Source organism: Cherax quadricarinatus, chromosome 79, assembly GCF_038502225.1.
Source record: "Cherax quadricarinatus isolate ZL_2023a chromosome 79, ASM3850222v1, whole genome shotgun sequence".
NCBI lineage: Eukaryota > Metazoa > Arthropoda > Malacostraca > Decapoda > Parastacidae > Cherax > Cherax quadricarinatus.
The window spans coordinates 21233187-21252825 of record NC_091370.1 but is presented as its reverse complement, the minus strand read 5'-3'; the positions used below and the strand labels follow the sequence as shown (position 1 = coordinate 21252825).

General features: G+C 44.9%; 1 protein-coding gene across 2 annotated transcripts in view; it reads left to right on the top strand.

The window, feature by feature from the left end:
* Positions 1–19639, top strand: part of LOC128705227 (uncharacterized) — a 194881-nt gene that overhangs the window by 97946 nt on the left and 77296 nt on the right. For both annotated transcript variants that reach the window (XM_070102046.1, XM_070102047.1), the window contains exon 3: positions 9844–10013. In XM_070102046.1, the coding sequence (XP_069958147.1) occupies positions 9844–10013 (170 nt within the window). The remainder of the gene's footprint in view (positions 1–9843; positions 10014–19639) is intronic.

Sequence of the window (19639 nt, the reverse complement as noted above, 5' to 3'; positions counted from 1 at the left end):
CTGTACTTGGTCACTACCACATGGTGTAATGTACAGTGTAACACTGTACTTGGTCACTACCACATGGTGTAATATACAGTGTAACACTGTACTTGGTCGCTACCACATGGTGTAATATACAGTGTAACACTGTACTTGGTCGCTACCACATGGTGTAATATACAGTGTAACACTGTACTTGGTCACTACCACATGGTGTAATATACAGTGTAACACTGTACTTGGTCACTACCACATGGTGTAATATGCAGTGTAACACTGTACTTGGTCACTACCACATGGTGTAATATACAGTGTAACACTGTACTTGGCCACTTCCACATGGTGTAATATACAGTGTAACACTGTACTTGGTCACTACCATATGGTGTAATATACAGTGTAACACTGTACTTGGTCGCTACCACATGGTGTAATATACAGTGTAACACTGTACTTGGTCACTACCACATGGTGTAATATACAGTGTAACACTGTACTTGGTCACTACAACATGGTGTAATATACAGTGTAACACTGTACTTGGTCGCTACCACATGGTGTAATATACAGTGTAACACTGTACTTGGCCACTTCCACATGGTGTAATATACAGTGTAACACTGTACTTGGCCACTTCCACATGGTGTAATATACAGTGTAACACTGTACTTGGTCACTACCATATGGTGTAATATACAGTGTAACACTGTACTTGGTCACTACCACATGGTGTAATATACAGTGTAACACTGTACTTGGTCACTACCACATGGTGTAATATGCAGTGTAACACTGTACTTGGTCGCTACCACATGGTGTAATATACAGTGTAACACTGTACTTGGTCACTACCACATGGTGTAATATACAGTGTAACACTGTACTTGGTCACTACCACATGGTGTAATATACAGTGTAACACTGTACTTGGTCACTACCACATGGTGTAATATACAGTGTAACACTGTACTTGGTCACTACCACATGGTGTAATATACAGTGTAACACTGTACTTGGTCACTACCACATGGTGTATATACAGTGTAACACTGTACTTGGTCATATACAGTGTAACACTGTACTTGGTCACTACCACATGGTGTAATATACAGTGTAACACTGTACTTGGTCACTACCACATGGTGTAATATACAGTGTAACACTGTACTTGGTCACTACCACATGGTGTAATATACAGTGTAACACTGTACTTGGTCACTACCACATGGTGTAATATACAGTGTAACACTGTACTTGGTCACTACCACATGGTGTAATATACAGTGTAACACTGTACTTGGTCACTACCACATGGTGTAATATACAGTGTAACACTGTACTTGGTCACTACCACATGGTGTAATATACAGTGTAACACTGTACTTGGTCACTACCACATGGTGTAATATACAGTGTAACACTGTACTTGGTCACTACCACATGGTGTAATATACAGTGTAACACTGTACTTGGTCACTACCACATGGTGTAATATACAGTGTAACACTGTACTTGGTCACTACCACATGGTGTAATATACAGTGTAACACTGTACTTGGTCACTACCACATGGTGTAATATACAGTGTAACACTGTACTTGGTCACTACCACATGGTGTAATATACAGTGTAACACTGTACTTGGTCACTACCACATGGTGTAATATACAGTGTAACACTGTACTTGGTCACTACCACATGGTGTAATATACAGTGTAACACTGTACTTGGTCACTACCACATGGTGTAATATACAGTGTAACACTGTACTTGGTCACTACCACATGGTGTAATATACAGTGTAACACTGTACTTGGTCACTACCACATGGTGTAATATACAGTGTAACACTGTACTTGGTCACTACCACATGGTGTAATATACAGTGTAACACTGTACTTGGTCACTACCACATGGTGTAATATACAGTGTAACACTGTACTTGGTCACTACCACATGGTGTAATATACAGTGTAACACTGTACTTGGTCACTACCACATGGTGTAATATACAGTGTAACACTGTACTTGGTCACTACCACATGGTGTAATATACAGTGTAACACTGTACTTGGTCACTACCACATGGTGTAATATACAGTGTAACACTGTACTTGGTCACTACCACATGGTGTAATATACAGTGTAACACTGTACTTGGTCACTACCACATGGTGTAATATACAGTGTAACACTGTACTTGGTCACTACCACATGGTGTAATATACAGTGTAACACTGTACTTGGTCACTACCACATGGTGTAATATACAGTGTAACACTGTACTTGGTCACTACCACATGGTGTAATATACAGTGTAACACTGTACTTGGTCACTACCACATGGTGTAATATACAGTGTAACACTGTACTTGGTCACTACCACATGGTGTAATATACAGTGTAACACTGTACTTGGTCACTACCACATGGTGTAATATACAGTGTAACACTGTACTTGGTCACTACCACATGGTGTAATATACAGTGTAACACTTGTACTTGGTCACTACCACATGGTGTAATATACAGGGTAACACTGTACTTGGTCACTACCACATGGTGTAATATACAGTGTAACACTGTACTTGGTCACTACCACATGGTGTAATATACAGTGTAACACTGTACTTGGTCACTACCACATGGTGTAATATACAGTGTAACACTGTACTTGGTCACTACCACATGGTGTAATATACAGTGTAACACTGTACTTGGTCACTACCACATGGTGTAATATACAGTGTAACACTGTACTTGGTCACTACCACATGGTGTAATATACAGTGTAACACTGTACTTGGTCACTACCACATGGTGTAATATACAGTGTAACACTGTACTTGGTCGCTACCACATGGTGTAATATACAGTGTAACACTGTACTTGGTCACTTCCACATGGTGTAATATACAGTGTAACACTGTACTTGGTCACTACCACATGGTGTAATATACAGTGTAACACTGTACTTGGTCGCTACCACATGGTGTAATATACAGTGTAACACTGTACTTGGTCACTTCCACATGGTGTAATATACAGTGTAACACTGTACTTGGTCACTACCACATGGTGTAATATACAGTGTAACACTGTACTTGGTCACTACCACATGGTGTAATATACAGTGTAACACTGTACTTGGTCACTACCACATGGTGTAATATACAGTGTAACACTGTACTTGGTCACTACCACATGGTGTAATATACAGTGTAACACTGTACTTGGTCACTACCACATGGTGTAATATACAGTGTAACACTGTACTTGGTCACTACCACATGGTGTAATATACAGTGTAACACTGTACTTGGTCACTACCACATGGTGTAATATACAGTGTAACACTGTACTTGGTCACTACCACATGGTGTAATATACAGTGTAACACTGTACTTGGTCACTACCACATGGTGTAATATACAGTGTAACACTGTACTTGGTCACTACCACATGGTGTAATATACAGTGTAACACTGTACTTGGTCACTACCACATGGTGTAATATACAGTGTAACACTGTACTTGGTCACTACCACATGGTGTAATATACAGTGTAACACTGTACTTGGTCACTACCACATGGTGTAATATACAGTGTAACACTGTACTTGGTCACTACCACATGGTGTAATATACAGTGTAACACTGTACTTGGTCGCTACCACATGGTGTAATATACAGTGTAACACTGTACTTGGTCACTACCACATGGTGTAATATACAGTGTAACACTGTACTTGGTCACTACCACATGGTGTAATATACAGTGTAACACTGTACTTGGTCACTACCACATGGTGTAATATACAGTGTAACACTGTACTTGGTCGCTACCACATGGTGTAATATACAGTGTAACACTGTACTTGGTCACTACCACATGGTGTAATATACAGTGTAACACTGTACTTGGTCACTACCACATGGTGTAATATACAGTGTAACACTGTACTTGGTCGCTACCACATGGTGTAATATACAGTGTAACACTGTACTTGGTCACTACCACATGGTGTAATATACAGTGTAACACTGTACTTGGTCGCTACCACATGGTGTAATATACAGTGTAACACTGTACTTGGTCACTACCACATGGTGTAATATACAGTGTAACACTGTACTTGGTCACTACCACATGGTGTAATATACAGTGTAACACTGTACTTGGTCACTACCACATGGTGTAATATACAGTGTAACACTGTACTTGGTCACTACCACATGGTGTAATATACAGTGTAACACTGTACTTGGTCACTACCACATGGTGTAATATACAGTGTAACACTGTACTTGGTCGCTACCACATGGTGTAATATACAGTGTAACACTGTACTTGGTCACTACCACATGGTGTAATATACAGTGTAACACTGTACTTGGTCACTACCACATGGTGTAATATACAGTGTAACACTGTACTTGGTCGCTACCACATGGTGTAATATACAGTGTAACACTGTACTTGGTCACTACCACATGGTGTAATATACAGTGTAACACTGTACTTGGTCACTACCACATGGTGTAATATACAGTGTAACACTGTACTTGGTCACTTCCACATGGTGTAATATACAGTGTAACACTGTACTTGGTCACTACCACATGGTGTAATATACAGTGTAACACTGTACTTGGTTCGCTACCACATGGTGTAATATACAGTGTAACACTGTACTTGGTCACTACCACATGGTGTAATATACAGTGTAACACTGTACTTGGTCACTACCACATGGTGTAATATACAGTGTAACACTGTACTTGGTCACTACCACATGGTGTAATATACAGTGTAACACTGTACTTGGTCACTACCACATGGTGTAATATACAGTGTAACACTGTACTTGGTCACTACCACATGGTGTAATATACAGTGTAACACTGTACTTGGTCACTACCACATGGTGTAATATACAGTGTAACACTGTACTTGGTCACTACCACATGGTGTAATATACAGTGTAACACTGTACTTGGTCACTACCACATGGTGTAATATACAGTGTAACACTGTACTTGGTCACTACCACATGGTGTAATATACAGTGTAACACTGTACTTGGTCACTACCACATGGTGTAATATACAGTGTAACACTGTACTTGGTCACTACCACATGGTGTAATATACAGTGTAACACTGTACTTGGTCACTACCACATGGTGTAATATACAGTGTAACACTGTACTTGGTCACTACCACATGGTGTAATATACAGTGTAACACTGTACTTGGTCACTACCACATGGTGTAATATACAGTGTAACACTGTACTTGGTCACTACCACATGGTGTAATATACAGTGTAACACTGTACTTGGTCACTACCACATGGTGTAATATACAGTGTAACACTGTACTTGGTCACTACCACATGGTGTAATATACAGTGTAACACTGTACTTGGTCACTACCACATGGTGTAATATACAGTGTAACACTGTACTTGGTCACTACCACATGGTGTAATATACAGTGTAACACTGTACTTGGTCACTACCACATGGTGTAATATACAGTGTAACACTGTACTTGGTCACTACCACATGGTGTAATATACAGTGTAACACTGTACTTGGTCACTACCACATGGTGTAATATACAGTGTAACACTGTACTTGGTCACTACCACATGGTGTAATATACAGTGTAACACTGTACTTGGTCACTACCACATGGTGTAATATACAGTGTAACACTGTACTTGGTCACTACCACATGGTGTAATATACAGTGTAACACTGTACTTGGTCACTACCACATGGTGTAATATACAGTGTAACACTGTACTTGGTCGCTACCACATGGTGTAATATACAGTGTAACACTGTACTTGGTCACTACCACATGGTGTAATATACAGTGTAACACTGTACTTGGTCACTACCACATGGTGTAATATGCAGTGTAACACTGTACTTGGTCACTGTACCACATGGTGTAATATACAGTGTAACACTGTACTTGGTCACTACCACATGGTGTAATATACAGTGTAACACTGTACTTGGTCACTACCACATGGTGTAATATACAGTGTAACACTGTACTTGGTCACTACCACATGGTGTAATATACAGTGTAACACTGTACTTGGTCACTACCACATGGTGTAATATACAGTGTAACACTGTACTTGGTCACTACCACATGGTGTAATATACAGTGTAACACTGTACTTGGTCACTACCACATGGTGTAATATACAGTGTAACACTGTACTTGGTCACTACCACATGGTGTAATATACAGTGTAACACTGTACTTGGTCACTACCACATGGTGTAATATACAGTGTAACACTGTACTTGGTCACTACCACATGGTGTAATATACAGTGTAACACTGTACTTGGTCACTACCACATGGTGTAATATACAGTGTAACACTGTACTTGGTCACTACCACATGGTGTAATATACAGTGTAACACTGTACTTGGTCACTACCACATGGTGTAATATACAGTGTAACACTGTACTTGGTCACTACCACATGGTGTAATATACAGTGTAACACTGTACTTGGTCACTACCACATGGTGTAATATACAGTGTAACACTGTACTTGGTCACTACCACATGGTGTAATATACAGTGTAACACTGTACTTGGTCACTACCACATGGTGTAATATACAGTGTAACACTGTACTTGGTCACTACCACATGGTGTAATATACAGTGTAACACTGTACTTGGTCACTACCACATGGTGTAATATACAGTGTAACACTGTACTTGGTCACTACCACATGGTGTAATATACAGTGTAACACTGTACTTGGTCACTACCACATGGTGTAATATACAGTGTAACACTGTACTTGGTCACTACCACATGGTGTAATATACAGTGTAACACTGTACTTGGTCACTACCACATGGTGTAATATACAGTGTAACACTGTACTTGGTCACTACCACATGGTGTAATATACAGTGTAACACTGTACTTGGTCACTACCACATGGTGTAATATACAGTGTAACACTGTACTTGGTCACTACCACATGGTGTAATATACAGTGTAACACTGTACTTGGTCACTACCACATGGTGTAATATACAGTGTAACACTGTACTTGGTCACTACCACATGGTGTAATATACAGTGTAACACTGTACTTGGTCACTACCACATGGTGTAATATACAGTGTAACACTGTACTTGGTCACTACCACATGGTGTAATATACAGTGTAACACTGTACTTGGTCACTACCACATGGTGTAATATACAGTGTAACACTGTACTTGGTCACTACCACATGGTGTAATATACAGTGTAACACTGTACTTGGTCACTACCACATGGTGTAATATACAGTGTAACACTGTACTTGGTCACTACCACATGGTGTAATATACAGTGTAACACTGTACTTGGTCACTACCACATGGTGTAATATACAGTGTAACACTGTACTTGGTCACTACCACATGGTGTGATATACAGTGTAACACTGTACTTGGTCACTACCACATGGTGTAATATACAGTGTAACACTGTACTTGGTCACTACCACATGGTGTAATATACAGTGTAACACTGTACTTGGTCACTACCACATGGTGTAATATACAGTGTAACACTGTACTTGGTCACTACCACATGGTGTAATATACAGTGTAACACTGTACTTGGTCACTACCACATGGTGTAATATACAGTGTAACACTGTACTTGGTCGCTACCACATGGTGTAATATACAGTGTAACACTGTACTTGGTCACTACCACATGGTGTAATATACAGTGTAACACTGTACTTGGTCACTACCACATGGTGTAATATACAGTGTAACACTGTACTTGGTCACTACCACATGGTGTAATATACAGTGTAACACTGTACTTGGTCGCTACCACATGGTGTAATATACAGTGTAACACTGTACTTGGTCACTACCACATGGTGTAATATACAGTGTAACACTGTACTTGGTCACTACCACATGGTGTAATATACAGTGTAACACTGTACTTGGTCACTACCACATGGTGTAATATAAATAATGTGACACTTTGTTAACATAACTTGTAATAATATACTTTGTAATGCTGAACTTGGTCATCGCCATTTATTGTAATATTTATTATAGCACACCTGTCTGTCTCAACTATTGGACCACTACGACAAGGTCCTAAATGCACTAGAAGACAAAAAGAATGCAGATGTAATATATACAGACTTTGCAAAAGCCTTCGACAAGTGTGACCATGGCGTAATAGCGCACAAAATGCGTGCTAAAGGAATAACAGGAAAAGTTGGTCGATGGACCTATAATTTCCTCACTAACAGAACACAGAGAGTAGTCGTCAACAGAGTAAAGTCCGAGGCAGCTACGGTGAAAAGCTCTGTTCCACAAGGCACAGTTATCGCTCCCATCTTGTTCCTCATCCTCATATCTGACATAGACAAGGATGTCAGCCACAGCACCGTGTCTTCCTTTACAGATGACACCCGAATCTGCATGACAGTGTCTTCCATTGCAGACACTGCAAGGCTCCAGGCGGACATCAACCAAATCTTTCAGTGGGCTGCAGAAAACAATATGAAGTTCAACGATGAGAAATTTCAATTGCTCCTATATGGTAAACACGAGGAAATTAAAAGTTCATCACAGTACAAAACAAATTCTGGCCACAAAATAGAGCGAAAAACCACCGTCAAAGACCTGGGAGTGAACATGTCGGAGGATCTCACCTTCAAGGACCATAACATTGTATCAATCGCATCTGCTAGAAAAATGACAGGATGGATAATGAGAACCTTCAAAACTAGGGAGGCCAAGCCCATGATGACACTCTTCAGGTCACTTGTTCTATCTAGGCTGGAATATTGCTGCACACTAACAGCACCTTTCAAGGCAAGTGAAATTGCTGACCTAGAAAATGTGCAGAGAACCTTCACGGCGCGCATAACGGAGATAAAACTCCTCAATTACTGGGAGCGCTTGAGGTTCCTAAACCTGTATTCCTTGGAACGCTGGCGGGAGAGATACATGATTATATACACCTGGAAAATCCTAGAGGGACTAGTACCGAACTTGCACACGAAAATTACCCACAACGAAAGCAAAGGACTCGGCAGACGATGTAACATTCCCCCAATGAAAAGCAGGGGTGTCACTAGCACGTTAAGAGACAATACAATAAGTGTCAGGGGCCCGAGACTGTTCAACTGCCTCCCAGCATACATAAGGGGAATCACCAATAGACCCCTGGCTGTCTTCAAGAAGGCACTGGACAAGCACCTAAAGTCGGTACCTGACGAGCCGGGCTGTGGCTCGTACTTTGGATTGCGTGCAGCCAGCAGTAACAGCCTGGTTGATCAGGCTTTGATCCACCATGCAGCCTGGTCACAGATCGGGCCGCGGGGGCGTTGACCCCCGGAACTCTCTCCAGGTAAACTGGACATAGTCACTTCTGCTGGTGTTGTTGGCAGGTAGCTCATGGCCTGGTTGGCAAAGCTGTCACTTCACACGGTGAGGGTCCGGGTTCGATTCCCGGCAAGAGTGGAAATATTGGGCGTGCTTCCTTACACTGGTTGTCTATGTTCACCCGTTAGTAAAACTGGTATCTAGAAGTTAGTGGACTGGTGTGGGTCGCATCCTGGGACAAAATTTACCTAATTTGCCCGAGAAGCTCTGCATAACAAGGGTCTGTCTATATAGTAGTACGTCATTGGTGTCAGCTCGGCCTGTATACCTGGTACATGTACTTGTAGAGATATATAATATTCTCGGTCAGCATAAACTTGGTGTAATATACTGTGTTGCTCTGCATGTGGCTTTTAAGATTCATGTGTTCATTAACGTTTTATTCTGATACAGGAATCACCTGGAGGTGTTCCGGGGTTACCTTACTGGTACAACAACACTTGAGGATTGTACCAAGCTGAGGCGCCTACACCTGGCTGTGGTGAGTGACGACCATGCTCGCTGCCTCCTTCCACAGCTACACCACACTGTAACTTCTGCACTACCTCAGCTTGAGTGGCTCAGTGAGTGTTCCTCTGTTTTGTGTCTTACTGTGTGTAATAAAGCAAGTGAGAGTGCTAGTTTTGGATTGTGTATTACCTCCTTGCGTGACAGTGCTATTGAGGGTACTAGCGGAGGTTGATGTGGTGGTACTGTGGAGGTGCACCACCACTAGCACTGGCGGCGCTAGTGGTAATATAGTGGAGGCACCAGTGATTGTGTTGGTGTTTGTATTAGGGGTGGTAAAAGTGTAAGTGATTCTGGGAGTGCTACAGACGTATAACAAAACTAGCGCTACAGGCGCTAGTGTTGGTGCTAGTGGAGGTCCTTCTGATGGTGCTAGTTGACTGTGTACTGTCTCTTGGTGTGGCAGTATTATTAGTGTTGTTTGTGGAGGTGCTTGAAGTGGTACTATGGAGGTACACCACCATTAGCACTGGTGGTGCTATTGGTGGTGTTAGTGGAATACCTAGTGATTGTGCATATGATTGTATGAGTGGTGCACCACCACAAACAGTTTTGGTGCTCGTGGTGACTTTATTAGAGGCACTCATGGTGATGCTAGTGGAGGTACTCATGGTGATGCTAGTGGAGGAACTCATGGTGATGCTAGTGGAGGTACTCATGGTGATGCTAGTGGAGGTACTCATGGTGATGCTAGTGGAGGTACTCATGGTGATGCTACTAGAGGTACTCATGGTGATGCTAGTGGAAGCACTCATGATGATGCTAGTGGAGGAACTCATGGTGATGCTAGTGGAGGTACTCATGGTGATGCTAGTGGAGGTACTCATGGTGATGCTAGTGGAGGTACTCATGGTGATGCTACTGGAGGTACTCATGGTGATGCTAGTGGAAGCACTCATGATGATGCTAGTGGAGGAACTCATGGTGATACTAGTGGAGGTACTCATGGTGATGCTAGTGGAGGTACTCATGGTGATGCTAGTGGAGGTACTCATGGTGATGCTAGTGGAGGTACTCATGGTGATGCTACTGGAGGTACTCATGGTGATGCTAGTGGAAGCACTCATGATGATGCTAGTGGAGGTACTCATGGTGATGTTAGTGGAAGTAATCATGTTGATGCTAGTGGAGGTACTCATGGTGATGCTAGTGGAGGAACTCATGGTGATGCTAGTGGAGGTACTCATGGTGATGCTAGTGGAGGTACTCATGGTGATGCTACTGGAGGTAATCATGGTGATGCTAGTGGAAGCACTCATAGTGATGCTACTGGAGGTACTCATGGTGATGCTAGTGGAAGCACTCATGATGATGTTAGTGGAGGTACTCATGGTGATGCTAGTGGAGGTACTCATGGTGATGCTAGTGGAAGTAATCATGTTGATGCTAGTGGAGGTACTCATGGTGATGCTAGTGGAGGTACTCATGGTGATGCTACTGGAGCTACTCATGGTGATACTAGTGGAAGCACTCATGATGATGCTAGTGGAGGTACTCATGGTGATGCTAGTGGAGGTACTCATGGTGATGCTAGTGGAAGTAATCATGTTGATGCTAGTGGAGGTACTCATGGTGATGCTAGTGGAGGCAGTCGTGGTGGTGCTAGTCGAGATACTCATGGTGATGCTAGTGGAGGTACTCATGGTGATGCTAGTGGAGGCACTCATGGTGATGCTAGTGGAGGTACTCATGGTGATGCTAGTGGAGGTACTCATGGTGATGCTAGTGGAGGCACTCATGGTGATGCTAGTGGAGGTACTCATGGTGATGCTAGTGGAGGTACTCATGGTGATGCTAGTGGAGGTACTCATGGTGATGCTAGTGGAGGTACTCATGGTGATGCTAGTGGAGGTACTCATGGTGATGCTAGTGGAGGTACTCATTGTGATGCTAGTGGAGGTACTCATGGTGATGCTAGTGGAGGTGCTCAGGGTGATACTAGTGGGAGCACTCATGGTGATGCTAGTGGTAGCACTCATTGTGATGCTAGTGGTAGCACTCATTGTGATGCTAGTGGAGGTACTCATGATGAGGCTAGTGGTAGCACTCATGGTGATGCTAGTGGAGGTACTCATGGTGATGCTAGTGGAAGCACTCATGGTGTTGCTAGTGGAGGTACTCATGGTGATGCTAGTGGAGGTACTCAGGGTGATACTAGTGGAAGCACTCATGGTGATGCTAGTGGAAGCATTCATATCGATGCTAGTGGAGGTACTCATGGTGATGCTAGTGGAGGTACTCATGGTGATGCTAGTGGAGGTACTCAGGGTGATACTAGTGGAAGCACTCATGGTGATGCTAGTGGAAGCACTCATGGTGATGCTAGTGGAGGTACTCATGGTGATGCTAGTGGAGGTACTCATGGTGATGCTAGTGGAGGTACTCATGGTGATGCTAGTGGAGGTACTCATGGTGATGCTAGTGGAGGTACTCAGGGTGATACTAGTGGTAGCACTCATGGTGATGCTAGTGGTAGCACTCATGGTGATGCTAGTGGAAGCACTCATGGTGATGCTAGTGGAAGCACTCATGGTGATGCTAGTGGAAGCACTCATGGTGATGCTAGTGGTAGCACTCATGGTGATGCTAGTGGAGGTACTCAGGGTGATGCTAGTGGTAGCACTCATGGTGATACTAGTGGAAGCACTCATTGTGATGCTAGAGGAAGCACTCATGGTGATGCTAGTGGATGTACTCATGGTGATGCTAGTAGAAGCACTCATGGTGATGCTAGTGGTAGCACTCATGGTGTTGCTAGTGGATGTACTCATGTTTATACTAGTGGAAGCACTCATGGTGATGCTAGTGGAGGTACTCATGGTGATACTAGTGGAAGCACTCATGGTGATGCTAGTGGAAGCACTCATGGTGATGCTAGTGGAAGCACTCATGGTGATGCTAGTGGAGGTACTCATGGTGATACTAGTGGACGCCCTCATGGTGATGCGAGTGGAGGTACTCATGGTGATGCTAGTGGAAGCACTCATGGTGATGCTAGTGGAAGCACTCATGGTGATGCTAGTGGAAGCACTCATGGTGATGCTAGTGGAAGCACTCATGGTGATGCTAGTGGAGGTACTCATGGTGATGCTAGTGGAGGTACTCATGGTGATGCTAGTGGTAGCACTCATGGTGATGCTAGTGGAGGTACTCATGTTGATACTAGTGGAAGCACTCATGGTGATGCTAGTGGAAGCACTCATGGTGATGCTAGTGGAGGTACTCATGGTGATGCTAGTGGAAGCACTCATGGTGATGCTAGTGGAGGTACTCATGTTGATACTAGTGGAAGCACTCATGGTGATGCTAGTGGAAGCACTCATGGTGATGCTAGTGGAAGCACTCATGGTGATACTAGTGGAAGCACTCATGGTGATGCTAGTGGAGGTACTCATGGTGATGCTAGTGGAAGCGCTCATGGTGATGCTAGTGGAGGTACTCATCGTGGTACTAGTGGAAGCACTCATGGTGATGCTAGTGGAGGTACTCATGGTGATGCTAGTGGAGGTACTCATGGTGATGCTAGTGGTAGCACTCATTGTGATGCTACTGGAGGTACTCGTGGTGATGCTAGTGGAAGCACTCATGGTGCTGCTAGTGGAGGTACTCATGGTGATGCTAGTGGAAGCACTCATGGTGATGCTAGTGGAAGCACTCATGGTGATGCTAGTGGAAGCACTCATGGTGATGCTAGTGGAGGTACTCATGGTGATGCTAGTGGAAGCACTCATGGTGATGCTAGTAGAAGCACTCATGGTGATGCTAGTGGAAGCACTCATGGTGATGCTAGTGGAGGTACTCATGGTGATGCTAGTGGAAGCACTCATGGTGATGCTAGTGGAAGCACTCATGGTGATGCTAGTGGAAGCACTCATGGTGATGCTAGTGGAGGTATTCATGGTGATGCTAGTGGAAGCACTCATGGTGATGCTAGTGGAAGCACTCATGGTGATGCTAGTGGATGCACTCATGGTGATGCTAGTGGAGGTACTCATGGTGATGCTAGTGGAGGTACTCATGGTGATGCTAGTGGAGGTACTCATGATGATGCTAGTGGAGGTACTCATGATGATTCTAGTGGAGGTACTCATGGTGATACTAGTGGAAGCACTCATGGTAATGCTAGTGGAAGCACTCATAGTGATGCTAGAGGAGGTACTCATGGTGATGCTATTGGAGGTACTCATAGTGATACTAGTGGAAGCACTCATGGTGATGCTAGTGGAAGCACTCATGGTGATGCTAGTGGTAGCACTCATGGTGATGCTAGTGGTAGCACTCATGGTGATGCTAGTGGAGGTACTCATGGTGATGCTAGTGCTAGCACTCATGATGATGCTAGTGGAGGTACTCATGGTGATGCTAGTGGTAGCACTCATGGTGATGCTAGTGGAAGCACTCATGATGATGCTAGTGGAGGTACTCATGGCGATGCTAGTGGTAGCACTCATGGTGATGCTAGTGGAGGTACTCATGGTGATGCTAATGGAAGCACTCATGGTGATGCTAGTGGAAGCACTCATTGTGATGCTAGTGGAGGTACTCATGGTCATGCTAGTGGAGGTACTGATGATGATGCTAGTGGAAGCACTCATGGTGATGCTAGTGGAAGCACTCATGGTGATGCTAGTGGAGGTACTCATGGTGATGCTAGTGGAAGCACTCATGGTGATGCTAGTGGAAGCACTCATGGTGATGCTAGTGGAAGCACTCATGGTGATGCTAGTGGAAGCACTCATGGTGATGCTAGTGGTAGCACTCATAGTGATGCTAGTGGAAGCACTCATGGTGATGATAGTGGAGGTACTCATGTTGATGCTAGTGGAGGTACTCATGGTGATGCTAGTGAAAGCACTCATGGTGATGCTAGTGGAAGCACTCATGGTGATGCTAGTGGTAGCACTCATGGTGATGCTAGTGGAAGCACTTATGGTGATGCTAGTGGAGGTACTCATGGTGATGCTAGTGGTAGCACTCATGATGATGCTAGTGGATATACTCATGGTGATGCTAGTGGTAGCACTCATGGTGATGCTAGTGGAAGCACTCATGATGATGCTAGTGGTAGCACTCATGGTGATGCTAGTGGAAGCACTCATGATGATGCTAGTGGAGGTACTCATGGTGATGCTAGTGGTAGCACTCATTGTGATGCTAGTGGAGGTACTCATGGTGATGCTAGTGTAAGCACTCATGGTGATGCTAGTGGAAGCACTCATGGTGATGATAGTGGAGGTACTCATGGTGATGCTGGTGGAGGTACTCATGGTGATGCTAGTGGAAGCACTCATGGTGATGCTAGTGGAAGCACTCATGGTGATGCTAGTGGAGGTACTCATGGTGATGCTAGTGGAAGCACTCATGGTGATGCTAGTGGAAGCATTCATCGTGATGCTAGTGGAAGCACTCATGGTGATGCTAGTGGAAGCACTCATGGTGATGCTAGTGGAAGTACTCATGGTGATGCTAGTGGTAGCACTCATGGTGATGCTAGTGGAAGCACTCATGGTGATGCTAGTGGTAGCACTCATGGTGATGCTAGTGGAAGCACTCATTGTGATGCTAGTGGAAGCACTCATGGTGATGCTAGTGGAAGCACTCATGGTGATGCTAATGGAGGCACTCATGGTGATGCTAGTGGAAGCACTCGTGGTGATGCTTGTGGTAGCACTCATGGTGATGCTAGTGGAAACACTCATGGTGATGCTAGTGGAAGCACTCGTGGTGATGCTAGTGGTAGCACTCATGGTGATGCTAGTGGTAGCACTCCTGGTGATGCTAGTGGAGGTGCTCATGGTGATGCTAGTGGAGGTACTCATGGTGATGCTAGTGGAAGCACTCATGGTGATGCTAGTGGAAGCACTCGTGGTGATGCTAGTGGTAGCACACATGGTGATGCTAGTGGAAGCACTCATGGTGATGCTAGTGGAAGCACTCATGATGATGCTAGTGGTAGCACTCATGGTGATGCTAGTGGAAGCACTCATGATGATGCTAGTGGAGGTACTCATGGTGATGCTAGTGGTAGCACGCATGGTGATGCTAGTGCAGGTACTCATGGTGATGCTAGTGGAAGCACTCATGGTGATGCTAGTTGAAGCACTCATGGTGATGCTAGTGGAGGTACTCATGGTCATGCTAGTGGAGGTACTCATGATGATGCTAGTGGAAGCACTCATGGTGATGCTAGTGGAAGCACTCATGGTGATGCTAGTGGAGGTACTCTTGGTGATGCTAGTGGAAGCACTCATGGTGATGCTAGTGGAAGCACTCATGGTGATGCTAGTGGAAGCACTCATGGTGATGCTAGTGGAAGCACTCATGGTGATGCTAGTGGTAGCACTCATGGTGATGCTAGTGGAAGCACTCATGGTGATGATAGTGGAGGTACTCATGTTGATGCTAGTGGAGGTACTCATGGTGATGCTAGTGAAAGCACTCATGGTGATGCTAGTGGAAGCACTCATGGTGATGCTAGTGGTAGCACTCATGGTGATGCTAGTGGTAGCACTTATGGTGATGCTAGTGGAGGTACTCATGGTGATGCTAGTGGTAGCACTCATGATGATGCTAGTGGATCTACTCATGGTGATGCTAGTGGTAGCACTCATGGTGATGCTAGTGGAAGCACTCATGATGATGCTAGTGGAGGTACTCATGGTGATGCTAGTGGTAGCACTCATTGTGATGCTAGTGGAGGTACTCATGGTGATGCTAGTGGAAGCACTCATGGTGATGCTAGTGGAAGCACTCATGGTGATGCTAGTGGAGGTACTCATGGTGATGCTAGTGGAGGTACTCATGGTGATGCTAGTGGAAGCACTCATGGTGATGCTAGTGGAAGCACTCATGGTGATGCTAGTGGAGGTACTCATGGTGATGCTAGTGGAAGCACTCATGGTGATGCTAGTGGAAGCATTCATCGTGATGCTAGTGGAAGCACTCATGGTGATGCTAGTGAAAGCACTCATGGTGATGCTAGTGGAAGTACTCATGGTGATGCTAGTGGTAGCACTCATGGTGATGCTAGTGGAAGCACTCATGGTGATGCTAGTGGTAGCACTCATGGTGATGCTAGTGGAAGCACTCATTGTGATGCTAGTGGAAGCACTCATGGTGATGCTAGTGGAAGCACTCATGGTGATGCTAATGGAGGCACTCATGGTGATGCTAGTGGAAGCACTCGTGGTGATGCTTGTGGTAGCACTCATGGTGATGCTAGTGGAAACACTCATGGTGATGCTAGTGGAAGCACTCGTGGTGATGCTAGTGGTAGCACTCATAGTGATGCTAGTGGTAGCACTCCTGGTGATGCTAGTGGAGGTGCTCATGGTGATGCTAGTGGAGGTACTCATGGTGATGCTAGTGGAAGCACTCATGGTGATGCTAGTGGAAGCACTCGTGGTGATGCTAGTGGTAGCACACATGGTGATGCTAGTGGAAGCACTCATGGTGATGCTAGTGGAAGCACTCATGATGATGCTAGTGGTAGCACTCATGGTGATGGTAGTGGAAGCACCCATGGTGATGCTAGTGGAGGTACTCATGGTGATGCTAGTGGAGGTACTCCTGGTGATGCTAGTGGAGGCACTCATGATGATGCTAGTGGAGGTACTCATGGTGATGCTAGTGGAGGTACTCATGGTGATGCTAGAGGAGGCACTCATGGTGATGCTAGTGGAAGCACTCATGGTGATGCTAGTGGAGGTACTCAGGGTGATACTAGTGGAAGGACTCATGGTGATGCTAATGGTAGCACTCATGGTGATGCTAGTGGAAGCAATCATGGTGATGCTAGTGGAGGTACTCATGGTGATGCTAGTGGAGGTACTCATGGTGATGCTAGTGGTAGCACTCATGGTGATGCTAGTGGTAGCACTCATGGTGATGCTAGTGGTAGCACTTATGGTGATGCTAGTGGAGGTACTCATGGTGATGCTAGTGGTAGCACTCATGATGATACTAGTGGATATACTCATGGTGATGCTAGTGGTAGCACTCATGGTGATGCTAGTGGAAGCACTCATGATGATGCTAGTGGAGGTACTCATGGTGATGCTAGTGGTAGCACTCATGGTGATGCTAGTGGAGGTACTCATGGTGATGCTAGTGGAAGCACTCATGGTGATGCTAGTGGAAGCACTCATGGTGATGCTAGTGGAGGTACTCATGTTGAAGCTAGTGGAGGTACTCATGGTGATGCTAGTGGTAGCACTCATGGTGATGCTAGTGGTAGCACTCATGGTGATGCTAGTGGTAGCACTTATGGTGATGCTAGTGGAGGTACTCATGGTGATGCTAGTGGTAGCACTCATGATGATGCTAGTGGATATACTCATGGTGATGCTAGTGGAAGCACCCATGGTGATGCTAGTGGAAGCACTCATGGTGATGCTAGTGGAAGCACTCATGGTGATGCTAGTGGAAGCACTCATGGTGATGCTAGTGGTAGCACTCATGGTGATGCTAGTGGAAGCACTCATGGTGATGATAGTGGAGGTACTCATGTTGATGCTAGTGGAGGTACTCATGGTGAAGCTAGTGAAAGCACTCATTGTGATGCTAGTGGAAGCACTCATGGTGATGCTAGTGGTAGCACTCATGGTGATGCTAGTGGAAGCACTTATGTTGATGCTAGTGGAGGTACTCATGGTGATGCTAGTGGTAGCTCTCATGATGATGCTAGTGGATATACTCATGGTGATGCTAGTGGTAGCACTCATGGTGATGCTAGTGGAAGCACTCATGATGATGCTAGTGGTAGCACTCATGGTGATGCTAGTGGAAGCACTCATGATGATGCTAGTGGAGGTACTCATGGTGATGCTAGTGGTAGCACTCATTGTGATGCTAGTGGAGGTACTCATGGTGATGCTAGTGGAAGCACTCATGGTGATGCTAGTGGAGGTACTCATGGTGATGCTAGTGGAGGTACTCATGGTGATGCTAGTGGTAGCACTCATGGTGATGCTAGTGGAGGTACTCATGTTGATACTAGTGGAAGCACTCATGGTGATGCTAGTGGAAGCACTCATGGTGATGCTAGTGGAGGTACTCATGGTGATGCTAGTGGAAGCACTCATGGTGATGCTAGTGGAGGTACTCATGTTGATACTAGTGGAAGCACTCATGGTGACGCTAGTGGAAGCACTCATGGTGATGCTAGTGGAAGCACTCATGGTGATACTAGTGGAAGCACTCATGGTGATGCTAGTGGAGGTACTCATGGTGATGCTAGTGGAAGCGCTCATGGTGATGCTAGTGGAGGTACTCATCGTGGTACTAGTGGAAGCACTCATGGTGATGCTAGTGGAGGTACTCATGGTGATGCTAGTGGTAGCACTCATGGTGATGCTAGTGGAAGCACTCATGGTGATGCTAGTGGAGGTACTCGTGGTTATGCTAGTGGAAGCACTCATGGTGATGCTAGTGGAGGTACTCATGGTGATGCTAGTGGAAGCACTCATGGTGATGCTAGTGGAAGCACTCATGGTGATGCTAGTGGAAGCACTCATGGTGATGCTAGTGGAGGTACTCATGGTGATGCTAGTGGAAGCACTCATGGTGATGCTAGTAGAAGCACTCATGGTGATGCTAGTGGAAGCACTCATGGTGATGCTAGTGGAGGTACTCATGGTGATGCTAGTGGAAGCACTCATGGTGATGCTAGTGGAAGCACTCA